Raw genomic sequence first — 27,992 nt, 5'->3', positions numbered from 1 at the left:
GGAGTGGTACTTTCCGAGGGGCTCGTGAAGGCAGCACCAGTCTCCGGGATCCTGGGTGTGTGCCGCCAGTGGAGCTCAGACACTGAGAGAGAAAACACCAGCCACCTCTCAACGCGCCTGTCATCTGTCACCGCGCTCGAAAACTTCGAGTCCTCCTGCGCCGGACGCGCCGAGAATGGGAAACTACCCGAGCTAGTTTCAGAAGAGGACACACACACACACACACACACACACCCAGGGGGGAGGGAGGAACTGTGACTCCGCTAAAACTACCAGGTGAGTTAGCCCACCGCCGCCGCCGCCGCCGCGCAGCGTCTCGCCGCCAGCTCGGCTCGTTGTCATGTCAGTTGCTTCGTCTTCTTTCTGCCGAGCAGCCCTCAGCAGCCGCCGGCCGTTCACTCGCTTGACACGGGGCAGAGAAATGACACTTGACGCGCCGGCCAGCTTCGCGGCGAGCTAGCTTACGTCTCCCAATCGCATGCCGTCGGTTAGCTATGCAGACTGTCAGTCCGCAGCTAGCCCGCTAACGTTAGCAGCGGAGGTTAGCAACAAACCAAAGACCGGGGGGGGTCAAAGTGTGTGGGCGGCCGGTGCTGATGTTGGGGAACAGTGTCGTGCTATCCGCGGGGGCCTCCAGGCCCCGGGTCGTCGGTGTGTGCTCTGAGGGACGTGTGTCGAACTGTGTGCTCAACTTCGAGCGAGGTCGCCTCGCGGCAGCCGGGCTGTGACTCGCGTCGTCAACGTAACAACCCTTGTCCCTCTTGGCGCCGCTCAGGTCGAGTCCCCCGTCACCCGCCGCCGCAGCAGCAGCACGGCCGAGATGCAGACCTTCCTGAAAGGACGGAGAGTCGGCTACTGGCTCAGCGAGAAGAAGATGAAGAAGCTGAACTTCCAGGCCTTCGCGGAGCTGTGCAGGTATGTGACCCCCAGTGCAAGTCCACGTGTGTTCGTAGAGCCTAACAAAAAGACCAGCCTGGCCTGCGTCCACACGTTAAACATTCATGTGAGTGTAAAGGTGTGTTGTCCCACAGTGACGAGCAGGACTGATGATCCCCTCACAGGGAAAAGCCCTTTAGCAGTTTTCATCAGAACCTTCTCTGTCATACTCACAGTCATCAGTGACTGCCCCCGCTCGGGTCTGTTCTGAGGTTATATCAATCAATCAAATTGCATTCGCACAGCCCAAAAATCACAAATCACAATTTGCCTCATAGGGTTTGACAATTTGTACAAGGCGCGATGTCGTCTGTCCATAACCCTCGACTAGAGCGAGGATAAACTACCAAGAGAGAAATGAAAGACACTGACACCTCAGGGAGAGACGCAAGGGAGGGATCCCTCTCCCAGGACGGACAGAGGTGCAATAGGTGCTTGTAACAGAGCACATGACAAAAAACAACAATATTTACACTTTGAGAAAGGACAGTGTCTAACATAAATGGATAGGAATAACTATGTTTGAAGCATTCATGCAAAAAGAACCTTTCTGACAAAAGCTAACAAGGTCCGTGGCTGCTCTGATTCTTTCCCTCGCCGCCAAAGACATTTCATTAATACCTCGGAGGAAGGTAGCCCTCGAAGTAGTCGAGCCCTTACCTTCGAGTTTGGTTTGTTATGTCTCGAGTCGACGCTTGTTGAGACATGGTGCGAGGAGGGAATGTGTGTAGGCAGCGCTGCTGATCACGGTTTAAGGTGAATGTGTAACAGGACTGGCAGCTAAAACAGGTGTTGTTATAAAGTTGATTGTTCTGAAGCATGAAACTTTATGGCAGGTGTGTCTATCTAGAAGAAAACCCCTAATCTCTACGTTGTTGTTAACGTGTATAAACAGAGGATTTGCTCTTATTCCTCAAAGTAAATCTGTGACTGTTGCTGTACCTTACATTCATTGTTATTGTTATTGTTCATTGTGGATTTATCTCTAGATGTGAGACGTTGTTTCTTTGCAACTACAACAAAATAGACTTTATTTGTTCAAATGCAGAGCCATAACACACATTTGTCCAAGCATGTGTTTTTACTGTAGCGGGGATTTGTTCAAGTACTCCATCTTATCCATCTCCAGTCGAGTAAACTGTTAAAAAGTAGGGCACCGATTTTTCTTTTCTTTTTTCTTTTTTAGCTAACATGACTCCTGGAGAAGTGAACTCTCCCTCAATGATTCACAGTCGCTGATCAACAGTATATTGGCTTGGGGAAGGGCTTATCCTCTCCTACAGCCACATTGCAGAGCTGCCTCTGCTGTATGAGGGCTGCAGTTATCTTGAAAACACAGCAGCTTACAGTGTGAGAGGAGGATGGAGAGAACTTTTTAGAGTCGTCAAGTCACTGTGGGCTGTTTGATATGACGGGTGGGGCCTGAGTGTTGGTGTTTGTGAAAGATCAGGAAGATTCGGTCACATTTACAACCTTTCTACAACTACCAAAAAAACATAACAAATGCAAAGAGAGAACCTTTTTTTAAAAAGAGCGTCAAAGTAAATGTGAGCACATTGTGTACATAGTCATCATCACATGGCTGCTTTTCCCCAGTCACTCACTTCAACTCGTCATCGATTTTTAGGGGTGTTTTGGACATTTTTTTCCCGACACATTCCCCACATTTAACATGTTGGAAAGCAAAGGTCAAAAGATGGAAGTAAGATAACTTTACAATGTGAAGCTGCTGTAGGTAGCCTTTAGCTGTTGTTTTTCAAACATTCATTTTGTCAGCATGACACTGCCGGGGTGTGTCAGTCATTTGTAAACTTTGGTCTCTCTCAGGGATTGCCATTTGTCATCACACCGAACCTTAAGGCAGGTTTTTAACCTGTCATAGCTTCCTTAGCAATATCACTATCTTTGAATTCTATACACCTTGATTTTTATTTTACAGATGGATACATGCAGGTTTTGGACTTGTCTGACTGTATTATCAGAGATGAACCATGTGCCAGTATCCTACGTCAACAGTGACTGAGCAGGTTTTATCTCTCTATCATCGCGTGTCAGCGGTGTGACACGCGATGTCTCCAGTGTCTAGTACAGCTGGATTTCAGGGGTTCCTGCTGGTCAGAGCCACTAGGATTCATGTTCCTGTCCCATAAGATCACGCAGACATTTTGTGACGTCCTACTTTACTCACATTATACCCAATTTTAAAAAAGTGCGGTGCCCTTGAAAAGGGATGGCCAGGGTGTCATTGAATGATATGAAAACATTGTCACTTCGTTCTGTCAAGGCAAGGCCACTGCTCACTGGGACAACAACACTGATGAGATTTCCTTGAGCTATTGAGTATGTCGTCTTTCACCCAGATTGCACAATTAACTGCAGTGAATAGAAGACAGGGATTATTTAAAACCTGTCACGAGTAAAACTCCAAGATCTATTAACACGTAGGGAAAAAATAGCAACAAATTAACAGCCCAAACAGGTAAATCTGCTTCACCTGGTTGGCCTGCCTTACCTGTCTTCGCCCGATGTTTTCCATAAGAAAGCTATGCTAAGTCACTATAGTTAATTAAATTGATTATAAGCCATTGCTAAAGTTCATCATTATGAAAAGGTTTCATAGTTTTTGTGTTACACCTCTTATCTTCCTGTGTCAAGCTTTTTCAAAAAGTTTTCACCCTTGGCCTGTTTCTCTGTTGGCTTTTCTCCTTCATCCCTCTCTTTCTGCGGCTGTGTAACAATACAGGAGAGTGGGCGATCTCCATGTCTGAGGTAGAACGAAACTAAAGGCCCCATTGACACCACATGAAACACTCAAGCTGCAGTATTAAATATCCACATTGTTGTGAAGCAGTGAATGGCTGCACTGCTGTTGCCATGGAGCTATAACCTCCCCCCAAAAAACCCTGCCCTGGACAGGCTGGGTTGGTGGTAGTGCTGGACTGATTTAGCTCTCATTGTAAATTCCCTCCGACTAGGAGTCGGTGTTTGTCCATTCAAGTGTTACTTGTTGGGTTTTCTGACAAGCTAGCTTCACCAGAATTATGCTAATGGTCTCTCTTCCACTCTTCGGTCGGGAACTTGTTTTTCTTTCTCTCGGTTAAGAAATCCAGCAGGTTTAAACATCAGCTGTGCCTTCGGCAGATTTGTAGAAACATGAGGTTCTTCGTGTTGACAGTGAAGTGTTGTACTACACCTCTACCGACAACTCCGCTCTTGAAGGGGTTGTGATGGTTGCCAAGCAACCAGTTTTCATCTGAAATATTTATGTGCCATTTAAAAAAGGAATATATTCTCCAGCTCTAGAGAGGGATTTGGTATCATGCCTGCAATAATCTTATTGTGTCGTCCTGCTATCAGACAAATTTACTGCATGATGTAGGATCATTCTTCATTTACGTCCAGGTGCAGATGGGCTCATGTGTTAGCAGATTGTGGCTCTAATATGGATTTGACGATTCAAGAAATGAGTTGGTCTGTACCAGTACCAATGACATTACACCATTCTGTATCAAATTCATTACCATGGCAAAACAACTGTGTCTGACACACACGTACCTCCATGAAGTTAGTTCCAAAGCAGTAATTTAAAAATTATTTTTTGACGGACTGAACTGTAATGACGATAGCCTACTAATGTTGTGAGCAGCCAGCTCACATTATGAGCAACATGATAAGTTTGCGTAACGTTTGTATTGTAAACCGGTTAAATCCAGTGAGGGTTAATGATGCAAAACCATGTTTTACATAGCTTATATTACATAATGTGAAAGAATGTATTTGTGAATTTTTTGCATCACTTAGATTTATATTGGATTTCTTCCATTGTAGTCTGTAGATTAATTTAAGTCTTTGAGGCTTCAGTCCGGAGACAAGCAGGCATCCTGACCTGTTATACATTTACATAACATGTCCTGCATCTAATATCTTACTGGTTCTCTCAGTGCCTGTCAATGTCTATTTATGAGCGACTACGTTGGTCAAATTAATGAGCATTATTTTTGTCTTCTTTTGCAGGAAAAGAGGAATAGAAGTTGTTCAGGTAAGTTGACGACTTTTCTTTGTCTGATTCTTTTTGGAGGGTTTTGTTGTCACACGACAAAAACGAGCCGTTATTGTTTTAGATGTCAAACCACACCATTTTACTACATGTACATTTTTCAGATTTCCACTATAAATTTCAGTGAATTTTTTTTACCTCCTAAATACAGTACCTCTTGCAGTTGATTCACAGTCTCCGAGCGTCATCAGTCACAGTCTGCCAGCCTAGGCCATGTACATTGTTAAGCTGGGATTCAACTCACCCCAACACAATATTTCAACACCTGCTCTAAGGTCTGTTAACTGTTGGACGTCACAGGAATCTACTCGGGGCAGTGGCTGTTGTCTGTCTGTTTGTTATCAATCAGTTACGTACGGCCAGAGTCATATTTTCAGAATTTACAATTGCATCAATGCGAGCAGCGACATATCACTAGTAATTACAGTCACTTTGAGATGCCATGTGACTGAAATAAAAGAATGATCCGTCTCTAGTACTGAATTAACTCTACTGAAGGATGGGTGCTGTCTCATGTTCAGCTAAATGAAAGCCCAAGGGATGTGCAGCCTGCTGTCATTAATGGATTTTGCCTGCACAGTATACCACTTGCTAAGTAAACACGGCACATAATGGCAGCATAGTAACAATTGTTACTAAGTCATGGGAGCTCAGGCCCCATAACTACTTGTCAGTTAAAGTGGTTTCTGTGGAAGAGGAAATTATCCTGACCTTTTCTATTTTTTAATGCCATCTCTTGTCTTCATGGGAGGTTCTTTTTCCCCCTAGCTTTAAGGTTAGTATTTTCCTCTTGCTGTGCTATCAGCACACCCAGAAAGAGCCTTGCCGTGGGAATAGTCCCAAAGTAAGCAGGGCTTTGTTTCCCACTGTACATTCAGGCCCTCCTGGGAGAGAGCAAATCCTCACAGACCCTCGGCTAATGGTACCCAGGGACTTGGACGGCCCTCCAGCCTTCCCCAATTTCTCCTTTTCCGGGACTACCTGTTGTCGACTGAGATTTTTTTTTCTTTTACTCCAACAATTCAGCATAAAGTCTTAATTAACCAGGATGTCACTGCCAATTGAGAAAGCTGAGTTTACTCAGACACCCAGAGGTGTTTTTCTGTTCACATTCGGCGATGGTACTGTCATGACTGTATCACAAGCGAACATAATGGCAGCCTTTGTAATGCTTTGGCCTTGTTATACAAGTCTGTGTACAAAGCTGTCTTATCCTATTGCACTTGTGAATTCTGAGCAAAGCAGCACTTAGACTCTTCAAAAAACTGTTATTTCATAATCAGTGATTACATTTCTGATGACAGATTATGCATTTATAGCCTTTTTCTATATATTTCCTGAAGTTTATTTTTCTGCCCAATCATGCTAAATCCTATGACAAATGGCCACATCAACCTAATGAAGCACACAGAAGTGGTGCTACATTAACCCTTAATGACTTAATCATCCAAATGAAATATGTTTGAATATGTTTCTTTGCAGACTAAGCATTCAGCTTATTATGTCTGTGTTTTGTTTGTTTGTGTATTTATAATCATAAAGGTTGGTGGGAGTGTTGCTGTTTCATGGATATCAAGTGTATTTAACCTTCTCTAGAAAGCTGGAGTGGACTAAAGCTTCAGATTTATCTCTTGCAGCCAATTTAATCACCTGACCTTGTCCCTGTGGTCTGACATACTAGCAGATCCGGTTGATAACAACTCAACTGTGGCTATCCAAGGATAAATTGTTCCTAGCCTTTTTTTTACTGGCCGATTAAACCATTACTTATGGTCTTTTCAGAATGATTAAAAAGTTAATTTGCTTATTCATTGTCGTGTGTCGTAACCCGTCGTAACCACAGATTAACTGTAATGATAGCAGTGTAATAGTGCTGAAACAATGAGGTGATACGTTGATCAGAAAATTAAGCCATATTCTCTAGTTTTAGCTCATCAAATATGGACATTTGTGGCTTTTTCTTATCTTATGCAGTACTAAACTCTATGGATTTGTCAGTCAACAGTAGCAGTCTGACGGCGTCAGCATTTTCCACACAGCTTATTCATTGATTGATCAAGAAAACAATCATCAGATTAGATAGTAATGCAAATTAATTGTTAGTAGGAAATTGGATGTATAGGTCATTTTACGCTGAGGTTCCGCCAAGCAATGGTGTGGTATTTGCCATGCAAGGGTAAATCCTCGAGAGGGTTGCCAATGGTTATGATCTCATTGTGTGTGAACAGATCTTTGCTAAATCTGGCAGCCCCAGAGAGTTAATTTTTTATTCCCATTTCTAGTGTGGGAAAACGATATATATTTATATTCATCGGGACTGACAGAACTGGAAAAGAACCGAAGGTTCTTTTGTTGGACTATATATTATTGTTCCTTTAGCCTCAAGCAGCTTTCAGCTCAATGTCTTTCTTTTAAGTAAGTAAGTAGCTCATTATCACTCTCACCTTCTCTATATTCCCCCCCTCCCCTGACATCCCCTTAACTCTTCTGAGTGATTTTGCACAAGCTCATCACTATTGACCCCTTCGCCCTGAGCTGATGAAAGCCATCCTCCCAGTGCTCTGTATATTAGCCTGTCTGTATCAAAGAGCGAGATAAGATTAACTCGCCAGGCTCGGCCTTGAGGAAGTGCAATATTCGCTCGGAGAGAGAGAGAGAAGCCATCACAGCAAATCTCCGTTGTGTGAGTGGGCTGTCCGAGGAAAGTTATTGAGTTACCATGTTCATTATATGGTAAATGCTTAGGAATTTAAAGGTAATTTCGCCATGCTACCGTATCTCACCCACATATTGAGTTTGTGAAAGCTGACAAACAATAGATTCTCTTTGGTGGCCATGAGTCACACAAGTTAGATGGAGCAAAAGATTAGTGCGTTCATCAGTAACAACATTCATCAGCCTATGGAGCTCCTTGTTTGACCATCCACATGGTTTCTGGCTTGAGATTCACCTTTGTGTTGATCATCTCCGTAGTTCATGTGTAGTGTGGCCACCAGCCGCAGTTCATCTCTGAGACATGTTTCTCTTACACTAGGGTGTTAAGTGCCACACAGCACACAGAATAAATCATTCATCACACGTCTGTCTGTACTCTACACACACACACACACACACACACACACGTCTGGCTCTGGGTTAGTCTAACAACATAGCAAAAGCTAGGTGAGGTTTGATCGAGCTGAGGGCAGCTAGGACGAGCCCTCGAAAGGAAAAAGCAGTGACACAGACAAATATGTGCTGTGAAGAGCAGAGCTCTGTTGAAAACTGAAGTACGCTATGAGCTCTGTCCTGGCTGTTTGCTCAGATCACCGTTCTCCCAGGGGTACAGCTTGGTCCCACTGTGAAGCTACATCAAAGCTGAAAATATGTTGGCCCTGACCTTCCCTGTCCCTCTAGGATCCAGCGTGTTTTCTGTGTTGTCCATCACGACCATGGCCCACTGCTAGCGCTCCGTCCCAGAGGGACTCGCAAAAACATTAGCTGACATTTCTGCTTTTAGCATTAGCAGCACATCAGTGACGTAACTGCTGTTTTTTGTTTTTTGGGGGTGGGGGGAGCTCGAAAGCAGGGTCACTCCGTCGATGCACAGGGAGAGGAGAGCTTCATCCCCTGCGATGTGTCTTTGCCAGTGGGTGTTGACCCTAACGATGTAGAGTCCTGTTTTTGTTGAGGGGCCAGGCTGTGGATAGGCCCTCTGTGTTGTGTAAGCACGAGATTAAAAGCCTTGCCTCAGTGGAGTACAGAGAAATTCCCGTCCACCCGGCTGTGTCACACCACCACTGCTGGCTAGAAAGAAAAGGAAGAGCGAGCGCCTCGGTTTTTAGCGACTCGCTGTGCCTCACGCCACTGCTGAGGCCCTGTCACCACCACTGCTAACAGCAGCTTGTGTTGTAGACCCACTAATAGTTTATCCACAGGTGACAACACATTTTACGAGTGTCGACTTACCAACACAGTGCTATTAAGGTCATAGCAGCATGTTTATATGTTTTATGAATCTGCCATATGTTCACACCTCTGTGTGTCCCTCAAACACACAATTCCCGATAAACCAGCTGGACTGCTCAGACACGCAGTCAACACAACCTCCGCAGTTTGTTTTTTAACCTGGGCTATATCGTTCTCATACAGTTTGACTTCATTTAATATATCAGTTTTAGTGCTGTAGTCTCCCTGAAATGAATTGCAGACTATCCCAACTGGTTGTTGCGTTTTATCCACAAGGCTTTTTGATATAAAAGCTGTATTATAACAGTCTTCAGCAGCAGCTTCTTCTGCTAATTAAGTCACATTTTGGAAGAAAGGCTGTAAACTAGCCAGATTTTGTAAAAACACATAATTTGGGATAGATGATATGATTTAGTATGAAAGAGATTTTGCAATACGCGTTATACTGTGATGTGGTGAAATATTTGGATAAATCCACTCCCGAAACTCCCCTGTGGTTATTTTATACATTGACAATTTCTGAATTGGATTTCCAGAAAACTTTTTGTACCTTGTATGGGCTATATGGCCAAAAATTCTATCATGCTAAAAATGTTTCTATCAGTCAATATCGACACATGACAATTATCACAATATATTTCAAAGCATTGTTTCTTCAAAGTTTAAATTCAGGTTTTTCTCCTGACTGAGTGAAAGTTGAAGAAACCAGACAATTAATTGTGACGAACACAGTTCTTGAGCAATGCGTAAACATTGTATGATACATATTGAAAATTTGTTGTATTGCTTTTAAAGAAAATTATATTGCATTCATTATTATTGTTTTATTGCTCACCCATAATAATACCACAATATGGATGAATAAGGAGTTACCATGATATAGGATTTCAGCTTTAATGCCCACCCATAGCAATACATAAAAAAATGCTGCTCATGTCTCAACTCAAACAAACCTTCTCTTTTCACTGAACAGGTTTGGCCTCATTGTCTTTCATACATTTTTGCAGCTCATGTTGGCACACTACTGTCGAGCTGCAGGGCCTGCTTCTACAAGCAGGAGCATTGGAGCAGGGAGGAGAATCAGATCCAACAGTGTTAAAATGGACCAAGAAATAAAATGCTGTGTTGACGGAACATAACGAGCTCTTTAGGGAATGTGGCTTGATTTGAATACTGTATGTTGTGTAGTATAGGTTATGCCTGCTTAACATTCAAAGGCTCATGTTCCGTGTGATACTGAGATGAGAATGTGCGCCATTCCTTTGTACTCTGTCACAACCTGAGTAAAGAAGACGCTATCTAAATTGACTGACTGACACATTTACAACTCTGCACAACTGACTTTTCAGGCCAAGCCTCCTCTAATTAGTCATCTATCTGTCACATGTCTCTGTATCATTAACCAGAATGCGATGGGACTGACTGCGGCCAACCCTAAACCACCTGAAACCCTGTACAGTTTTACAGTTCTTGCATTGATCCACACCCTTGTGACTAAAGTGTATTCACTCTTGTATTGCGTGGTGTGGACACCACGGAGACAGCGTGCTCCTGCCTGGCTCTTCCTTATTTGCACAGGTGTTTCTGAATGATCTTTTGTCCGTAATGATCAGATGATCCCCGTCTGTTGATTCGCTAATGTGTTGGTGTAAGGCAACATTATGCAACAGCAGCCCTGCAACCGATTCTCAGTACAATGAAGTTGTGTTTGAAATGGTTTAATTTGGACTGTCTCTTTGAGTTAGTCAAATATTTTCATGTTACACATTCAAGGAGTCAAATTTGCTTTTTGATTATTTCTCTGGCCTTGTGTTAATATAATTAATTTATTCTTCCACAAAAACCCAAAGGACTAGTCAGTTATTAAGTCTTTGAACTTTAAAAGTTGCCTCTCTCACCCACACACACACACCTTACTCAACTCCAACAGTCCGGACACATTCAGATAGAATACAGGCCTCTTTAGAATCTGACTTTATCTTTCCTCTTTCTCTGCCTCCAGTAATCTTCTTACTTTTTTGTGTGTTTGTATGTGTTGACCCACATAAGACCCATCATCCCTGTAGAGCTGGTTTGACGACATCTACTTGGCCAGTGTAGTTAGTCTTTGAGCTGCGGTAAACCTTAAGCGACGGATAATGTGGCATTTTTTTCTCAGGGGCTGTTGAATATGCTTTGTGATGTCTGACCATAGGGATATAGTTTGTGACTTATAGTAAAATTGATGACACCAGAAATAAATCCTGATGGTGTTATTCAAAAAAAATGCAATGTAAACTCGGGCTGCACTTAAATTGCAGCTATAAATGAAAGAGGAAGATTTTGTTTTGTAACCAAACCATGTTCGAGAATCGTTGGAGAGAGAGATTCCTTTTTTCTATTGACAGATTGGCAGTATAAATGAGGAGGCCAATGGCAGATTAATGACTTCCCGAAATTACTTTACTGTTTCATAATAATATTAAAAGCAACCCATGAAACAGGAAACGATTAAGAAAATTGGAATAAACTATTTGGGGACACAATGAAATGTACTTAGGATATAAAATGATTGCAAAGTCTGTGTGCACTGTAGTTGTTTTTATCTCAACTGGTGTCAAACTGGTTGTTTATGATTGAAGTGCAGCCATGAATCAGGTTAATACTTATGGCGATAGCAGGTTTCCATACATCATAGATCTCTGACTGGGCATTGAGATTGTGTATGTACAAGTACTAATGTTGCAGATCAGTACATGTGGTTAACTTCCCTTTTGCAATGTTCAACATGCAAATGAGATGAGCGGTGTGAATAAACAGTAGGTAAAACAGAAACAATTCACGTAAAGGTCACATGTAAAAAAAGAGAAGGAAAGTTTATGGCTTTAGTAACTCACTGCAGGCAACAGTGCTTTGGGTGTCAAAAACCTTTCATACTAGTGAGAAAAGGCTAATTTTGTTTTTGTGTGTAGTACACAGCCATGTTTCTGGTTTTACTTTCATAGACAAGAGACAACCATGAAAGTTGAACTAGTGACACAGTTTTATTTAACTGTCCTTTATTGATCCCAATGGGGGGAAATTCGGTTTGTCGATGACTAAGAATCCGATTTATATTGAGCATTTGCATCTTTTGTGTTACAGTGATGAATCACTGCAGTTTTTTCAAAGCAGTCAGTAACAAAAGGCAGTGCATTGCAGTCAGAAACAACTCAGTTTCAAACCATCACCTCTTAGCAGTTTTGGAACAGAAAAAGCTTTTATGGATGATTGCTGAGGTATGCCCTTTCTAAACGTGGTGAATCAATACCTGAGTGTACGACGGCCCTGTTTGAGGCATAACCCTTGACTCCATGCTCGTTGTCTTCTCTCCTTAGCTGGATCTCAGCCAGCCTCTGGAGGAGCAGGGTCCGCTGGATGTCATCATCCACAAACTGACTGACCTCATCCTGGAGGCTGACCAGAACGATTCACAGGCCGTGCTGCTCGTTCAAAGAGTACAGGTATGCAACTTTTGTCTGCCATTGCAGCCCTGAACTATATCTGAGAACAGAAGAAGATCTTGAGCCTCAATACTTGTTTACCAAAAGCTGGTATTAAAGTCTAGTCAGATTTATTATATTGTTACTATATGAAAATTTTTGATTTTGTCATTTAGGTAAAGATTGAATGACTTTTTGAATGGCAGATTGAATGGCATTTTTCAGCTAAAAAGAATTCGTTTTTTTATCGATAGATAAAGAAAACGTTTTTGTTGCCCAACATATGAATATTTTTATTTTATATACTATATATTATAGTGGTGTAAAAAGAATAATTTCAAATGACACCCAGCCCTGTCATACACAACACACTACAGTGCATTACTCAGAGATCATATGGCCCAGTCTCTTTCAGCACACATGATATGGAACATTGAGTAAGAGTAGAAACTCTTCATGGTATCGTTTATAGCACAGCCGTGTCACTACTATAGCTAATAAACATTTATGGATGAGTTTTATATTTTTATATTTTTACAGAACGTCCCAGTTGAAGGAATGAGACAAACAGGCCAAAGATCCATGACTACAGGACATTAAGAAAATTAGCAGCTATATTTGAGCATGTGGTGTCTCATCGAGCACGAACACTGTCACTGAAAATTCTTACAGTTTCAGAGTCCTTAGAGTGAGAATAATCTCACATGCACAGCAGGTCACAGCTCCAAATGTGGCACTGTGAGCACATCTCAGAAAGGTGCTATGGGTATTATAAAATTCATTTTATCCCACCGGCTCCCACTCTGTTAGTTTATCTCTCTCTGACTCAGAGGAGCTGTAATCATGCATCAGCGTCACGCAATCCTGTCAACATGTTTCTGACTGCTCAATTAGGTTCGTCAAACAGGATGTCAATGTGGAGCAATCACTGAAACAGCAGAACTTGGTCAAAATTAGCACATGGCTGCATTTGGAATCTTTAATGGAAGACGCAGCCATTTTCAAACAAGTGCACACGCCTTGTAAGGCACTGTGACAAAAAAAAAGCACTCCAGATAAATTAATTTGGTAAAGTGCAGATCAGCACACTCTAAAGACAACAGGGATTTTATATGATTATAACTGTGAAAGTGTTTCATTAATCTCAAAGAGGTATGCCAAAAATGCCAAAATCCCCACATTTCCAGTTCCACTTTTTCAGTCATTAGTGAGAAGACGGAGGGTTCGCAAATGTCCTGACTTCAGTGCATGTCTGAAAGCAATCCCACACACAAACATCTTACTCATCTAATATTGTGTAATAACCAAAAAGGCAGGTTTTCTCATGCTTTTTGACCACAGCCTCACCTTAGGCCACATTCATACTACTTTATGCACAAGCACACTCATTGCTGTGCTGTCACAGAAGACAAGATACCATGTAGTCTGCCATCTTAAAAAAAATCAGTATCATGTCCTGTCATGATTATTAAAAGAGCAAGTTTTCAGCTCTTATTCCCCCAGTCTTCTTAAACAATGCAGGTTACCAGTGATTAAAGAATCGCACACACCTCCTTTGTTCCCACTCCTTCAATACCCAGTCACTCTGCTGACGCTAACCAAAGGTCTCCTCCCAGTCAGCTTGTGTACAGTACATCTGTAAAGGATGGCACCCTGTAAAGCATTAATACCAAGAACTCCCTTGACTGTCTTTTCTCAGGTTTGACATGGTTTTCATCCTTTTAGCAAAAGCATGTGGCCGCAGATGACGGTTGGATCAAATATGAGCCTCCGAATCAAAACCTCAGTTCTGTGGCTCAGTCTTGTCTGTACAGCTTCAGCACTGGCTAGATACCTGAACACAGCTGTCAGCTGTGATTACATTTCAATTAGAAATATAAGCTTTGGCTTCTCTTTAATATCACGTAGCCGGAATCATAAATAACCTTTTGTGTGGTGGAGGGAATAAGCCTTCCTCTCTAAAACAGCTCCATGTTTTAAACAAACTGTCAGGCTGGGATGCACTCTGGTGATTCAGTGGCCTGAGGTGTGAGCCATGTGCACAGCATATCATCTACACCATTATGATTATGGTAGCTTTTTTTTTTTAATGGATGAATTATTTGTAGTAATGTATGTAGGTGGCTGAGATTTAAGGAACTAAATAAATTCGTTGACCTTTGTGTCTTTTGTTAAAATCTGTGACATGGTTTGCTACCTGCAAATTGTATTGGAAATATATGTATATTATATACTGGAGGTAAAATTGCAGTTGTAGGAGTAGCTTGTATGTGATCGACATCTTAGGAGATTCAAAGTGATGTTGTAAATCACATCCATCTGCTTGTGCTAAAATATATTAATTTCCACTTCAGGCTTGATGCCTGTGGCAGCACAGACATGGCGTCCATCCATTGGCAAACATTAGATTCTCAACTGACCATGTTTTCTGGGAAACCCACTTTCCCTATGGTAACAGATCTGCCCTGAAAAAAAAAGCAGAAAATGTGCAGCCCTTGCACCCATGCTGACATTGGTCTGGCTCGTCCTCTCTCAACACCTGCTCGCCTCCTTTCTGTCTTAAACTGCAGTAAACGGCGAGTGACATTCCTTATCAGCAGACTTTTCCTCTAAAGTCCTGGAAGATTAGTTTGGATTTATTCTTTGGCGGCAGCATTTCGACTTATATAACCGCTCAACTGTGAATCAGTATGCCTGTGTATGACAGTTCACAAATGGGCATTTTTTCCACTCTACGTGTGTGTTTGATGTCTGTCTGTACTGCGTGTTTAATTTCACGCAAACCTTCATGACAGTGGAGCCGGGCTTTTTTGAAGAGCTGTGATGGGACCTGGCGGGCTGTTTGTGTAACATGCAGGCCAGCCAGCTCCACCTGACAGCATCTGTGAGTCAGTAAAAATTGCTCAGAAGGAACGGTCGGCAGAGAAATGCACAGAGAGCAGGGATGGAAATGTGGAGAGGCACGCAGAGCTGCCGAGAGGAGGTTGTGCAGGGACAGAGAGAGGAGAGAAGAGGAGTTATGTAAAATAGGAAACCTCAGGCTGACCCGACAGCCGGGCATGCAGAGAAGTAGTGATGTAACCTACTCATATCCGCTGACATACATCTCATGCTATCTAGCTCTCTCTCTCTCTCTCACACACACACTTGTACGTCTGTTTTTGTGAGGACACTCATTGATATAATGAATTCCTTAGTGTTCTTAGTATCACAATTAAATGCCCAACCCAGTTTCAATCTGTGGTTTGACTTTTTGCACATTTGGGAATATATCACAGTATATTCATGTAGTGGAGCAAATTATTGTTTTCATTACTCAGTTGTTGTTTTTTCGATGAGTCAAAAAAAATATGAAAATATTGAATTTTTCCATAGTCCAAGATAAATGTCTTCTGATAACATGTTACCATTTTCTATCTTTCTGTCTTTCCATGAGGATTTACATAATTTATTGTTTATCAGAATTGTTGACTTCTAATTTTTGTCTTACACACACACACACACACACACACACACACACGTCTAGTGTTATATAACTGCCTTTAATCTGACAATTTTAATCATTGATTAACAATTGTCAGTTTGAGGATTTGCTGATGCTTGCATCTTAATGTCGGCTATCATATCATGACATTTTTAAGTAAATAAAAAAGTTATCAAAATGCTGGCGTCTCTGTGTTTCAGGACTACATTGATGCCCACCCTGAGACCATCGTACTGGATCCACTTCCAGCCATCCGAACTCTGCTGGACCGCTGCAAGTCCTACCAGCTCATTCACAGGATAGAGAGCTGTATGCAAGGTGAGACGTTCAGGCAAATGTGGCTCAGTCACACCAGCATTTATAGTAGAGAAACTCCCGACTAAATCATATTAAAATCTGAGATCAGTTTGAGTTTTTATTTCATGGAAAGAGGAAATTTGAAACATGAACTCAAATCACTCAGCTATGACGTGCTGATAGAATTTAGAGAACTAAAAGTCAGTACATTTCCTTAAAATAAACCAGTTTGAATAACAGTCCTTTTCGAGTAATCATTATGTCACACGCGGAGCCTTGGAAATATATTTTGCTTGGTCATTTTGCAGTGTGGTCAGACCCTTACTCCATGAATAGAGTCAGTAAATAGTGTCCCATGGGTTCAAATCAGTTAAACACCATTCGTGTCTTTATCTGTTTTTCTCCCAGTCTTACGTAAAAGTAGAAGTTGTCTGAAACATAACGGTAACACACAGTAAAAGAGAGAAAAAATAAGACACGAGACAAAGACAGATTTCTACCTTACTTAATCTGTCTAATGTTATGAAGAGGATAGAGTTGAACTGGTGGATCTCTGCGTTTCCTCTTCACTTCCAGAGGGGACACATGGTTAAAATATGACCCTCTCTCAATTAAATTATGTTACTTGATGCTTCCGAGCCGATGTTTAATTCCTGCCGGCCGAGCGCTATGCTGATATCCTAATTCCTCCCCCCTTTCACGTGTCAAAAGGACCGCTCCATTTCCACCTGTTTGAACCCCGGATGAACTCAGCTCTGTGCCTTTTCTCACTGATGGATCGGTGTTTGCATTTAAGTCGGTCCAGCAACACGTTCCCCCGTCGCTGAGCCCATAAAACGAATCAGCGGACAGTGTATTTTTGGCCCGTGGCAGAGAATTGCAGTGACGACAGGAGCACAGTCCTTACCCACACACTGTAAACATACCTGTGACTCATCCACATTTCCTTTCCCCCCCATACATGGCAGGGGAACGTAAACCGTTTAAGTAATACTTCACCCTGTGAATGTCTGCGGTGCAATGGATGAGAGGCGTTTCTGCGTGTCGGCAGTGTCTGTGGTTTCTAAAAATACAGGCACAAGAAGACATATTTTTTATCCAAACAGACACGGTGGCTGTGTGTACTTGGTTTGAAGAAGAGGACGGCCTCGTTTGTTGCATTTATTGGAAGCTTTTTCCCCCTCCACTCTTCTCCCATTAATGCAAGTGCACTTAGCCCTACACACCAAACCTCCTTGACAATCGCAGTCAGTTTAGACACGGGCATAGTGTGTAAGCCATTATAATCCTAGACCATACCGCCACGATTATAGGAAAAACGCTGTGCCCAAAGATGAAAAAAGAGGGACTACATGAACTGGGTAATGGTGAGAGTAAAATCGAGGTTACTGTGAGAGTGTGGATAAGTCCACCTTGCTTTCTTAGGCACTTCCTCCTCCTTATCAGCAGAGACCATGGAGTCACAGAGCAGCTGCCAAGGCAACGCGGTGCTAAAAGGCCACTGAGAGGCTGCCGTGCCTCACAGTCGCCATGACTCAGAATAGTACTGAATAGGAGGAAGCACTTGAGGTGTGCTGCTCTCTCTGGACAAGTGAGCGTTGCTTTATCACTCGAGTGGTGTCTTAGTGTCAACTGGCCCCAGGTCACAGAACATTAAGCTTGTTCTGCTTGGAATTGTTTAAAATGATATAAACTGAAGCACGAAAATTAGCTCATCGTGATGTTATGTTTAATAGAAAAAAGCCAGACAGGGGCCGCGGGAGCACTAATGGATCAGTGTAACAGATTCTCAGTTGTGCTTTGTGGAGCCCTTTGCTCTGTTGTCCAACTTGGTTTTTTGTTTCCTTTGTGAGCCAGAGCAAGGTACCTGTTTATGTTACTTAGTGGAGCCCAGTGGTTCCTGTGTATACACGAGTTTTGATATCTGACTGTTTTTGTAGACAGAAACCGTTGTCAAGTCAACTCTTCTATAAAACCGCCTGCCTCTGAGTCTTAAGCGGAGTCCTCGAGATAAAAAGAATTCTCCTAAATACAAGCACAATCTGCCGGATCAAACTGAAACCTTCCTGAAGCATTTGGACGTTAAGCAGCCTGTCTTGAACTCGTTATGCTAGAAATAATCCTCACCTTTGTCCCGTTTATGAAAATGATCAATATTTGATCACTTTTGTAACATGAGAAAGGCAACAAAGCGAAACCCTTAAGGATCCAAACACTCATCCAGGTCCATTGACCGATCAGCTAAGAGATTTCCTACCTGTCGGCTACAACTGTACTCATTAGATGATGGATATCTCATCAAAGGAGTGTGGGATTTACTTTTTGCAAGTAAACAATCAAATTTTTCCCCTTCGAAATAATTGTAATTGGAGGGTAAGCCTCTTACAGTGCGGTATCGAGAATGGCATTACTCTCAGGGCATAACTTTGTTTAGAGTTCAATTTAAAATATTGAAAATCCTGCTGCTTTGCCTCGGAGGGAGGCTGAGAGATCAGCACAAGAGGATGCTGGGGTTTCTAGGAAACAAGCTCTAAATAGCAACAGGAGAGTCCAGCCTTCCACCTAAACAACGCTAAATTATATGAAGCTTAATGTACCCCGGCTTTCTGCTGTTCTATGCACCTACATTGCCTCGAGAGGGATGATACGAACTGAATCTTAGCTTTTCGAACATGCCAGTTGATGAATTTCTTCCTTGTTCATTCTCAGGCACATTATCAGTCGCTGCCTGTAAATTGGAGATAATTTATTTTGGATGCATGATTATGATGTAACAGCGTGGACAGATGAGGAAATCCAGCGAACGTCCCAATTAGATACAAGAAGAAGAGGAACATAAAAAAGCAGTGTAACTGGATAATGACATTTAAAAAGCATCTCATCGGAAGCATCGTCCTCGGCACTGCCGGGTCCGCTGTGAACATGCAGTGTTTAGACAGAGCAAGAGATTGATCCTCCTCTCCCTCCCCTCCACCCCCTTTATCCGCGAAGCATCAACGACAGCCAAGCATGCACACTATTACAAACTTGGCCACACGACCTTATCCAACATTCCCGGCCTCTTTATTATAAATCCTTAACTTGGAACTGGAAATGTTTTCCGTCGGACAGGGTTTAGGTCTTTTGATGGTTTTTGTTTGACAAAATGTAGCGCAATCAGTCTTTGGGAACTCAGTGACGCAATGGGGATATTTATCCTGCCAGACTGTTTTCTGAAAGACATTATGCTGCTATTCCTGTCCTGGTAAAATAACATCGGCATGAACTTGGTTGTAGCAGCGATGACTGATGGGTAACCCTCCAGGCTTCCCGCTCCCAAAACTGACTGGTTACCGAGCCAACGCTGGAACGGACCCAGCTGCACAGGCAAAGGTTATAGAGCACAGACCAAGTATCTGCCTGTGAAAGAGGAAATACGTATTTTATGCTCGTCTGTCACGTAACTGCAAAAAAAAGACAAATTCAACCATGTTAGATCCGTTTTGGCCTGGTTCAGCGATGCAGATGAATTCCTCTGAGTAAAAACAAGTGTTCCTATGAGGAAATTAGTTTTGTACTTAGTGGTCAAAGCACATGTTCAGCTGCAGTGGCGCGAACATGGATCATGAGGCAACGAAGGTTTGTTAAAAGAACACATCTCGATGTGGACTTGAAGAATTATTCAAGGTTATTATGCCCAAGGTCTTTTTTAAATAATTGTAGTTATTCATTACTGAGTTATGGAAACATTGACTGTTTATAAATATTGTAAATCAGAAGATGAGCCAAATTAAATCAACCACTTTGCTTAGCAGTAAAAGTGATGCACAGTTTAATAATAAAAGGAGATAATGCACATAATTGTGTATTGTAATATAATTTATACATTCACATGAAAAATAGAAAAGAAACAAAGTTAGAACAGAGTGAGGTGTAAATTGTTGATGTTTAAAAAAAACAACATTATTTTTAACAAAACTGCTTTTAACCTGTAGCCCTTTGAGGTCTTTTGATGAAAAGGGCACTATAAATAAAATTTATTTATTTATTTTTATTTTTAAATTTTTAGCCCTTTGAGGTCTTTTGATGAAAAGTGCACGATAAATAAAATGTATTTATTTATTTTTATTTTTAAATTACAAGTGTAGGGTTCTAGTTACAGGGTTCTACATAGATTATCTCTAAAAATGATAACTAAACTCAAAGATACACAAAGCTGTTCAAGTTGGAATCTCTGACACTACTATTCAACTACTCAAATATGAGCTTTTATGGTTAACAGAATAGGTGCCACTTAATTGTAGAAGAAACAAAATTATTCAAGCTCTATTATAAGAGAAATAGAAAAAGAAAGCCTTAATATTGTATTGTACAAAACACCATGAGTTCTATCCCTGGTTGGTGCACATAGTGTAAATAAAAGCAAAAAGATATAAAGTACCAAAAAAAAAGGATATTACAAAAGGGAATTATGGCCAAAGCTCTAACAATAAACTGGAATCATCCTTTAATTACGTGTCTCATATGCAGTCCTCTTGTCACTAAATCTCCGCCTCACACATGCATTACTTTCTTTCTCCAAAAAGTCCTGGTGTGTATCTGGACTCTGTCTGTCTGCTGTGGGAGCTGTAGAAGTCTGGGGGGACCCATGGACACACAGAGTTCAGCAGCACTCTCCGCAACTGAGCTTGGTGTAGGCAAATGAGATTCTCCTGACCTCAGCATTAGCGGGAGCAGAGAGCCCCGTCACTGCTGAGGCCCACAGCACACAAAGGCCGGCGTGTTTCTATTGTGTTTTTGTCATTAGCAATTTACCAGCTCTTGGTTTGGCCCCCTCGCTGATTTCCTTTGGCGATATCTCCGACCAGCTCCCTTATCACCCGTGTGTGGCTATTGTGGAGGGGGAAATTACAGGAGGCAGAGCATTAATATAGATGCGTCCTGAGCCCTGATACGTCGTGTGACGGTGCTGCTGCTGCAGGATGTTTGTTGTGTCTCAGTCTTATCGGAACTGACCGACCTGTCGCGACAGCATGTGACGATAAAAACGCGACGTAGTCTAACTAATATGATGTGAGACGTGTCGGAAACAGGTGAGGAGGAGGCCGAGTGGTTTCACCTGTGTTCAGTTGGGCCGGCTCTCTCTGTGCAGTCGTACCTGTTTTATATGATGTTGAGCGACGAGTGAACTCGGAGTCACACCCGTCATCCAGTCAGGTTATGTGTCTGACGCTCACGTCCTCTGCTGGTTTGTCCTCATGAGACTGTTTCTTCCTGTTTTTCAGCATTTTGTGTGTGTTGTGTGGGAGGCCTGGCAGCTTTCTTCTTTATTTGTTTATAAGAGGAATTTGCTCCTCTGAGCCTCTGATGTGTTTGTTGCCTAAATCTGCCACAGGGATGGAGTATAAATAGGACTGTGTGTGTGTGTGTGTGTGTGTGTGTGTGTGTGTGTGTGTGTGTGTGTGTGTGTGTGTGTGTGTGTGTGTGTGTGTGTGTGTGTGTGTGTGTGTGTGTGTGTGTGTGTGTGTGTGTGTGTGTGTGTGTGTGTGTGTGTGTGTGTGTGTGTGTGTGTGTGTGTGAGTGTGTGAGATGGTGGTAATAGAAAGACTAGCTTCAAGTGCTGCTTTTTAAGGAGGAGCTAAAAAACAACAACCTGTGTGTATTGCTTTAACTGTTATTGACAGGCATGAACATCAAGTCACTATCCACCACAGCTGTTCAGCACAGAGCGATGACTGACGATAAACTAAGAACAGATTCAGTGCTGAAAAACCAGAGATTGTTTTTGTTTTTTGACACGGATCCTAATACATAAAGTTTGCTCACAAATTAGTTGGTTATACATTGCATTGATGGAACTGATCAGATGATCAAAAGAAAATTAAGTAGTCGAACAAATCCTGCAGTTTGAAGATGGCACATTAGGCTCTGGGAAGTAGTGCAGCCCACGTGTGTGGTGTTTCTCTGAAAGGCCACGCTTTAATAGCTTGTTCTTGGTCATTACTCTTTCTGTTGAACTTTTTCAAGACCTTTGGTGCATTATTCACATCTCATAACTCATCAATCCCCCTTCTGTTGTTTCTGCTTCCCATTTTTTTCTATTAGATAAGAGGATTTGCTCTCCTCCATTCATGGTCTTGAACACTGAGTGCAGCCCAGATGTGCTGGAGCAGATCAGGAGGCAGGGACTCACATTCCCCTTCAGTAAGTATCTCTGACTCAATCAAATCATAGATACTGAGGAGTCCTGACAGATTGTCAAGCCTCTATATAGCATTGTGATCATGTCAGTTAATCTTGTTAAGTCTCTTTTTGTTTCTCCTCCGCCTTCATTTTCTCCCCCCAGTTTGCAAAACACGGGTGGCTCACGGCACCAACTCCCACGAGGTAAGAGACCACAGGGCTCACAGGTCATTCGCACCCTCCGCAGTTTGCTTTGTGTACGCAGTAACACTCCTGTCCTATCGCAGAATTATCATTTAAATCCAGTTCAAACACCACAGCCAGATAAAGTGCTGTACCTCATGTATATCTCTGTGTGTCAGCTCAAATCGATACCCCCGTCAGCCCGGCCAAACAGTCTTCATTCCTCCATTCTCACAAGCCTTTAGTCTAGTTAGCTTTTAACCAGACTTTGTGTTGCATTCACTGTGTCCTCCTTGCCCACAGATGGCCATCATCTTCAGTGAAGACGACCTGAAGGACGTAAAGCCTCCGTGTGTGATCCAGAGCTTCATCAACCACAACGCGGTGCTCTACAAGGTGTTTGTGGTGGGAGACTCCTACACTGTGGTGGAGAGACCTTCGCTGATGAACTTCCCTGCTGGGCCAGCAGGTGAGGAGACAGGAGACAGAGTGGCAGAGGAAGAGACGGGTAGGGAAGTCCAAGGCCTGCAAAAACAGTCGCACAGGCCAGACTGCACAAGTTGCACAGCCTCTTCGAATCACCCAATAAAAGCTCTAATAAAATGGCTTTATAGTCCCTGTGATTGGACCTCTTCACCCTTTTAAGGGGCGCAGCAGAGTGCAGTCGATGTTTGCCCTATTGGCACGTGCTGTTGAAAATAAACAAGAGGTGCTGTTTTGGGGGGGAGTTTCTCCATAAAACTGTCATGAGCCGTACCCGCGATGTGACTTTGAATACAGGGTTGTCCCCTCACACAAATGACTCCGGTATTTGCATGTGATAAAGCAAGAGGCCCTCATGCAAACCAGTTTCAACATCAGCGTGGTCGTCAACTTTGTGTAACAGTGCAGAGAGGAGAAAAATTGCTTCCACCGGCTCGGCCCTTGTCAAACACACAAAGCAACTTACCACAGCCATACACCTGCACAGAGTTCACGTCATTGTGCTCGGCGGCCGCGGAGCCATACGTCGTGTCTTGTTTGCCAACAGTGGAGGAGAGGATGGATGAATGAGTTGGGGTGTGACGCTGAAGAGAGGCAGCGGTTTGTGTTATGGAAAGAGCTTAAACATAAAAGTGTGAGGTGAGAGTCTGTCCCGTCCAGCCCCTCTCTCCTCGTGCTTCTCTCACAGTCTGGGCATGAAAGACTCCATCTGCCCAACACTTCATTACCACGACCCTCTACCAGCCGAGGGCCATATTTATTTGGACAGTGATGGAATTTATTTGTTCCGTCAACTGCCCAACCCTCTTCCCTCACTGTAACACTCTCTTAATGTTAATCATTACAACGATAACAAAGAACAAAAAAAGGGGGGGGACAATAAGTTAAGCAAACCATCCTGTCACATTTATTGCTGCTTCAAAGAAATCCCTCTCCCGAGGCAAACAAGTTAGGTGTTGTTTAGTTCTCTGGCGAAAGCTCAGCGTGATACAGTTATGACTGAAAGGTTTAAAGGTTCATGGACTTCACACCCGGGCGGTTTAGTGTTTTGGTTTTTGTTCCTTTACACCAAGTGTCGAAATCAATAAATAAAGATATGAATTCAGGCCCGATGTAACCTACTGAGCTTTGCTGCCACCTACTGCCTCAGATGGGAAATGAAAACTCTGCTTCACCTTTTCTTTTTGTTGCTCTGTTTCCTTTTCAGACAGGAAAGCCATTTTCTTCAACAGCCACAATGTTTCCAAGCCGGAGTCATCCTCAGACTTGAACTCGGTACATCCAAAAACTTCCCTGATCCATAATCCCACTTCATCTTATAAGGAGTTTGGTCGCCCATATGCTTAAAAAACTTTTTTTTATCCTTTTTATCCCAGAGAGAGAACGTAGAGGGAGTGTCCCAGCCACCCAGTGACGATGTCATCAGAGAGCTGTCTAGGTCCTTGCGGGAGGCGCTGGGCGTGTCCCTGTTTGGCATCGACGTCATTATCAACAACCAAACGGCCCAACACGCCGTCATCGACATTAATGCATTCCCTGGTAGGTGCAGCCTCTTCTCCGCGGAGCTGGTTCGTGTTCGTCGTCATGTTCATATTGTCTCGCACATTCAGTGGAACACGGGCTTCTTTCTGTGGTGACCTGGTTCTCTGTCTAAAAACAGAGTGGGAGTGAGTGATGTCTCCTCAGTGATCCTGACCCGTTTCTCCATCAGATCCACACATCACTGTGTTAACACGGAGGATCCATTTACTGCCAATAACCACACAATATGACCAATTGACTAAATGTCATTGTTGGACTTGTGTGTAACTGAATGAATAAGGAAATTAAAACTGGATCCCTCGTGTAAATACAGAGGTTTAAGACCTATAAGCCAAAATCACTGCTTTCAAGAGTCCGAGTTTTCTGAAACTTTTTCTGCCAGCACCCTAGTAAAATTGTTAGTGAGCCCATGTTAGAATACATGAGAAAATTATATGGAAATACAGTGAGTGTGTTCGGTAAATTTTTCCTGCCGTCGTGAACGTGTCCGAACCATCTCCTCTCAACAGCAAACTACGGAAATTGTCCAGACCTAAATTTTTCCAGAGTTCATGTCTGAAAATAGCTTTAGTAAGTTGAAACAAAGCATCTGAAAAGTTAATGTAACTTCACAAATCTGCCCACTTTGTGTATAAATGTAAACTCTGATGTCGTCAACATGCTGTATGGTGAAGGGGGAGACGTCCTCCGTCATTAATCAGGCTGTTTACATGGAGCAGTTCTACAGTGTAAACAGTTAGAGTGAAATTCTCTGTATTTATTATTCTGATCAGTCAGTAGCTGATTTTTTTACAGTTTGTCTAAATACACGTTTCCAGGTTATGAGGGCGTCCCAGAGTTTTTCAACGACCTCCTGAACCACATCAGCAGCGTGCTCCAGAGCCACAGCCCCGACTTCGCCCCCACCGGCGAGCAGCCCAAAGGCCTGCCGGTGAGCACCACGGTACCCAGCGCAGTTGCGCCGGCCCCCGGCTGCTGCGGCATGCTTGGTAAAGATGCCAGCGGCAGCCCCTGGATTGTAGAGGGCGACGGAGGCCTGAAGGGCGCGCGCCAGAGACTGGGCTGCAACTCAGCCATGTCCCCTAACTTCCAGCAGCACTGTGTCTCCACGATAGCTACCAAGGCTTCCTCCCAGTGACTGACCCACCCCACTCCGTTTGATCCCTAAACAGACAAACGGATGACAATGGTGACAATAATAATGAATAATAATCATAATAATTATGATGTTAATGATGATAATATATCTAATCAAACAACAAACCTTTTTTCCTATATAGTTATTGCAAATGATGGTTATTGGCTGTAAACCTTTTTCTCTCTGCCTTTTTTTTAGTATTTTTCGTTTGGTCTAACGAGACTTAACAGTACTGTAATGTGAACTTTTGGGAACTCCTGCGTTTTGTGTTTCTCTCTCTCTCTCTCGTTTGAGTTCTCCGTAATGAAAAGGGTCCAGATGAGGTAGCTAATGGGAAAATGGCCGAATCAGGATGTGCCACTAAAATGTGCAATGTATGATCCCTGGTGTCTCACGTGTAGACACTCACACTCACACACACAAACACACACACACACACAACCCGGTACACTCACGCTGCGACGGGCCATGCCAGTGACGTGTTTTTTTGTTCTGGTCAACACACGCTGACCCCTCTGCACCAAGTGAGGGCAGGAAGAGGTGACCGGGCATTTGAACACTTACAGATCCTGACGTCAGAGAACACGATGAGTCTGAATACGAATGACAGGTTTTGTTTGACTGAAGAAACAGTTAAGCCATTAACCTTTTCACAGTGCCATCAAATTTACTTTGAAGTGTGGAGACTTGCACTCCTTCATAAAACATTATTTATAATGGTTGAAAAGAAAAACTCAATCTCCAATTCTGCGTGACCAAGATATATATATATATTTTTTAATGATTGTCATCATTGGGTTTTACTGTACGTCCGATCGTAGGTGTTCGGTGTCCATCAAACAAACAACGTCCTTGTTCTGTGTCCCAGTCTGAGTCGCTCCGGTGCCCGGAGACGAGCGTCACATTCCTTCTTGTTTTGTTGATATATTCCATGATTTCTTCCAAATTCCAGTGGGATCTTGTGAGATGTCTCACATCGCCTCACGCTTTGGCATCGCGTCGTCAGCGCCTTTATCTGTAAAACTGAGCAAACTGCTCGACCTATCGACGGTCCTGCCGTCACTTCTCATCCGCTTTTAGGAAATCAATTACTCCAGCAAAGTTCAAATCAAATACTTGCGGAAATTGTTCAGCTTTGACTCAATTTTAATCACAGTCCAACAGCACTTACTACAAAGTCCACTTCAATGAATCCCTAAGTCCAGTCGGTTCACACTCCGACATGTCTTCTGTCCCAGCTGCTGTATTTGTGTCTCGTGTTGAAATCATTTGGAGGGGGAAGTGGTGGGAGGTCCAGCTCTTGTTCCCAGTGTTCACTGTGAGATTTTCTTTTTTTTTTTAACTTCAACTTTGTTAATATCTATGTCCTTACATCTACTAAGAGCAACTTTATTTTATTGAGATTTTATGGGGGGGAAAAATGTTTTATATAAATTAAATGAAAGCATGTGATGTTTCTGAACAAACAGTGGAGAGATTTTACTAGTAAGAATAGTAAAGTGCTGGATCTGCTCGTCAAAGGGACGGAGGAGAGGAGCTCGCGGGTGATGCCGTCGCCTCCCTCTAGCATCTAGTGGGAGCAGCCGTCATCCTTCAGTGTGTAGATTCCTGCTTCCTCTTCTCTTGTCCCAGAGAGCTCCTCCTCGCTGTTTCATTTCTTTCCCATTGGTATCCTAGGAGAACTGACAGTCCTCGCGCTCGTGATCATAAATAATAAGTGTCCCTGCACCAGCATCTCTCTGGGTCAACAGATCACCAGTGACATTTCTGGAGATTGGTGAGGCCTCATCTTGTGAGATAACAGTCAAGTGTCCTGTTTGAATTCCCCCATGATTTGAGTGTATACCAAGATTCAAACTGTTGAGGTATTGCCACAGGTTCAGGGGGAAGTTTCACATCCCTTTCCTCTGGTCTCGGGTGTTTCATCACCAAGAAATGGCGGCGAAGTAGAGGGTGCGTTCCCGTTCAGATTGGAAAGGCTGATGTCCCCGTACACCACTATGCCGTGTTCTACCTTGTGTTCCTAAGTGTGCTAAGTGGGAAATAAATCGTAGTTATGGTTAATCCTATCCTTGATTATTTCTGCAAACAGACGTCTCATCCTGCTCCCGATCACCACCTGAATGTTTACTTCTTGGGTGTCTTGTACAGTACGTGTATATATGCCGAGGCTTACATCCGTACAGTATGTTGTTTTGTATCAGTTCTGTAATTGAGGAATCCACAATTTTGTGACCTTTTTTTAATTAAATGGCCAAAACCGAGGGGGGAAAAATAAACATATGAAACCTTGTCTGGCTG

At 42.9% G+C, this 27,992-nt stretch overlaps 1 protein-coding gene across 1 annotated transcript; it reads left to right on the top strand.

The window, feature by feature from the left end:
• The first annotated feature begins 9 nt into the window (after nucleotides 1-9).
• On the top strand, nucleotides 10-27,984 carry itpk1b (inositol-tetrakisphosphate 1-kinase b). Its single transcript, XM_035609360.2, has 11 exons — nucleotides 10-276; nucleotides 776-915; nucleotides 4,951-4,975; nucleotides 12,298-12,423; nucleotides 16,087-16,204; nucleotides 22,268-22,366; nucleotides 22,509-22,549; nucleotides 22,832-22,997; nucleotides 24,219-24,286; nucleotides 24,388-24,550; nucleotides 25,372-27,984. Exons 2-11 carry the CDS (start codon nucleotides 821-823, stop codon nucleotides 25,689-25,691), a joined length of 1,221 nt encoding a protein of 406 aa, XP_035465253.1. The 5' UTR covers nucleotides 10-276; nucleotides 776-820; the 3' UTR covers nucleotides 25,692-27,984.
• Nucleotides 27,985-27,992: the final 8 nt, after the last annotated feature.

The sequence above is a fragment of the Scophthalmus maximus genome, chromosome 15 (assembly GCF_022379125.1).
Source record: "Scophthalmus maximus strain ysfricsl-2021 chromosome 15, ASM2237912v1, whole genome shotgun sequence".
In the NCBI taxonomy this organism is placed as follows: domain Eukaryota; kingdom Metazoa; phylum Chordata; class Actinopteri; order Pleuronectiformes; family Scophthalmidae; genus Scophthalmus; species Scophthalmus maximus.
This window is presented reverse-complemented; position numbering and strand designations above follow the sequence as displayed.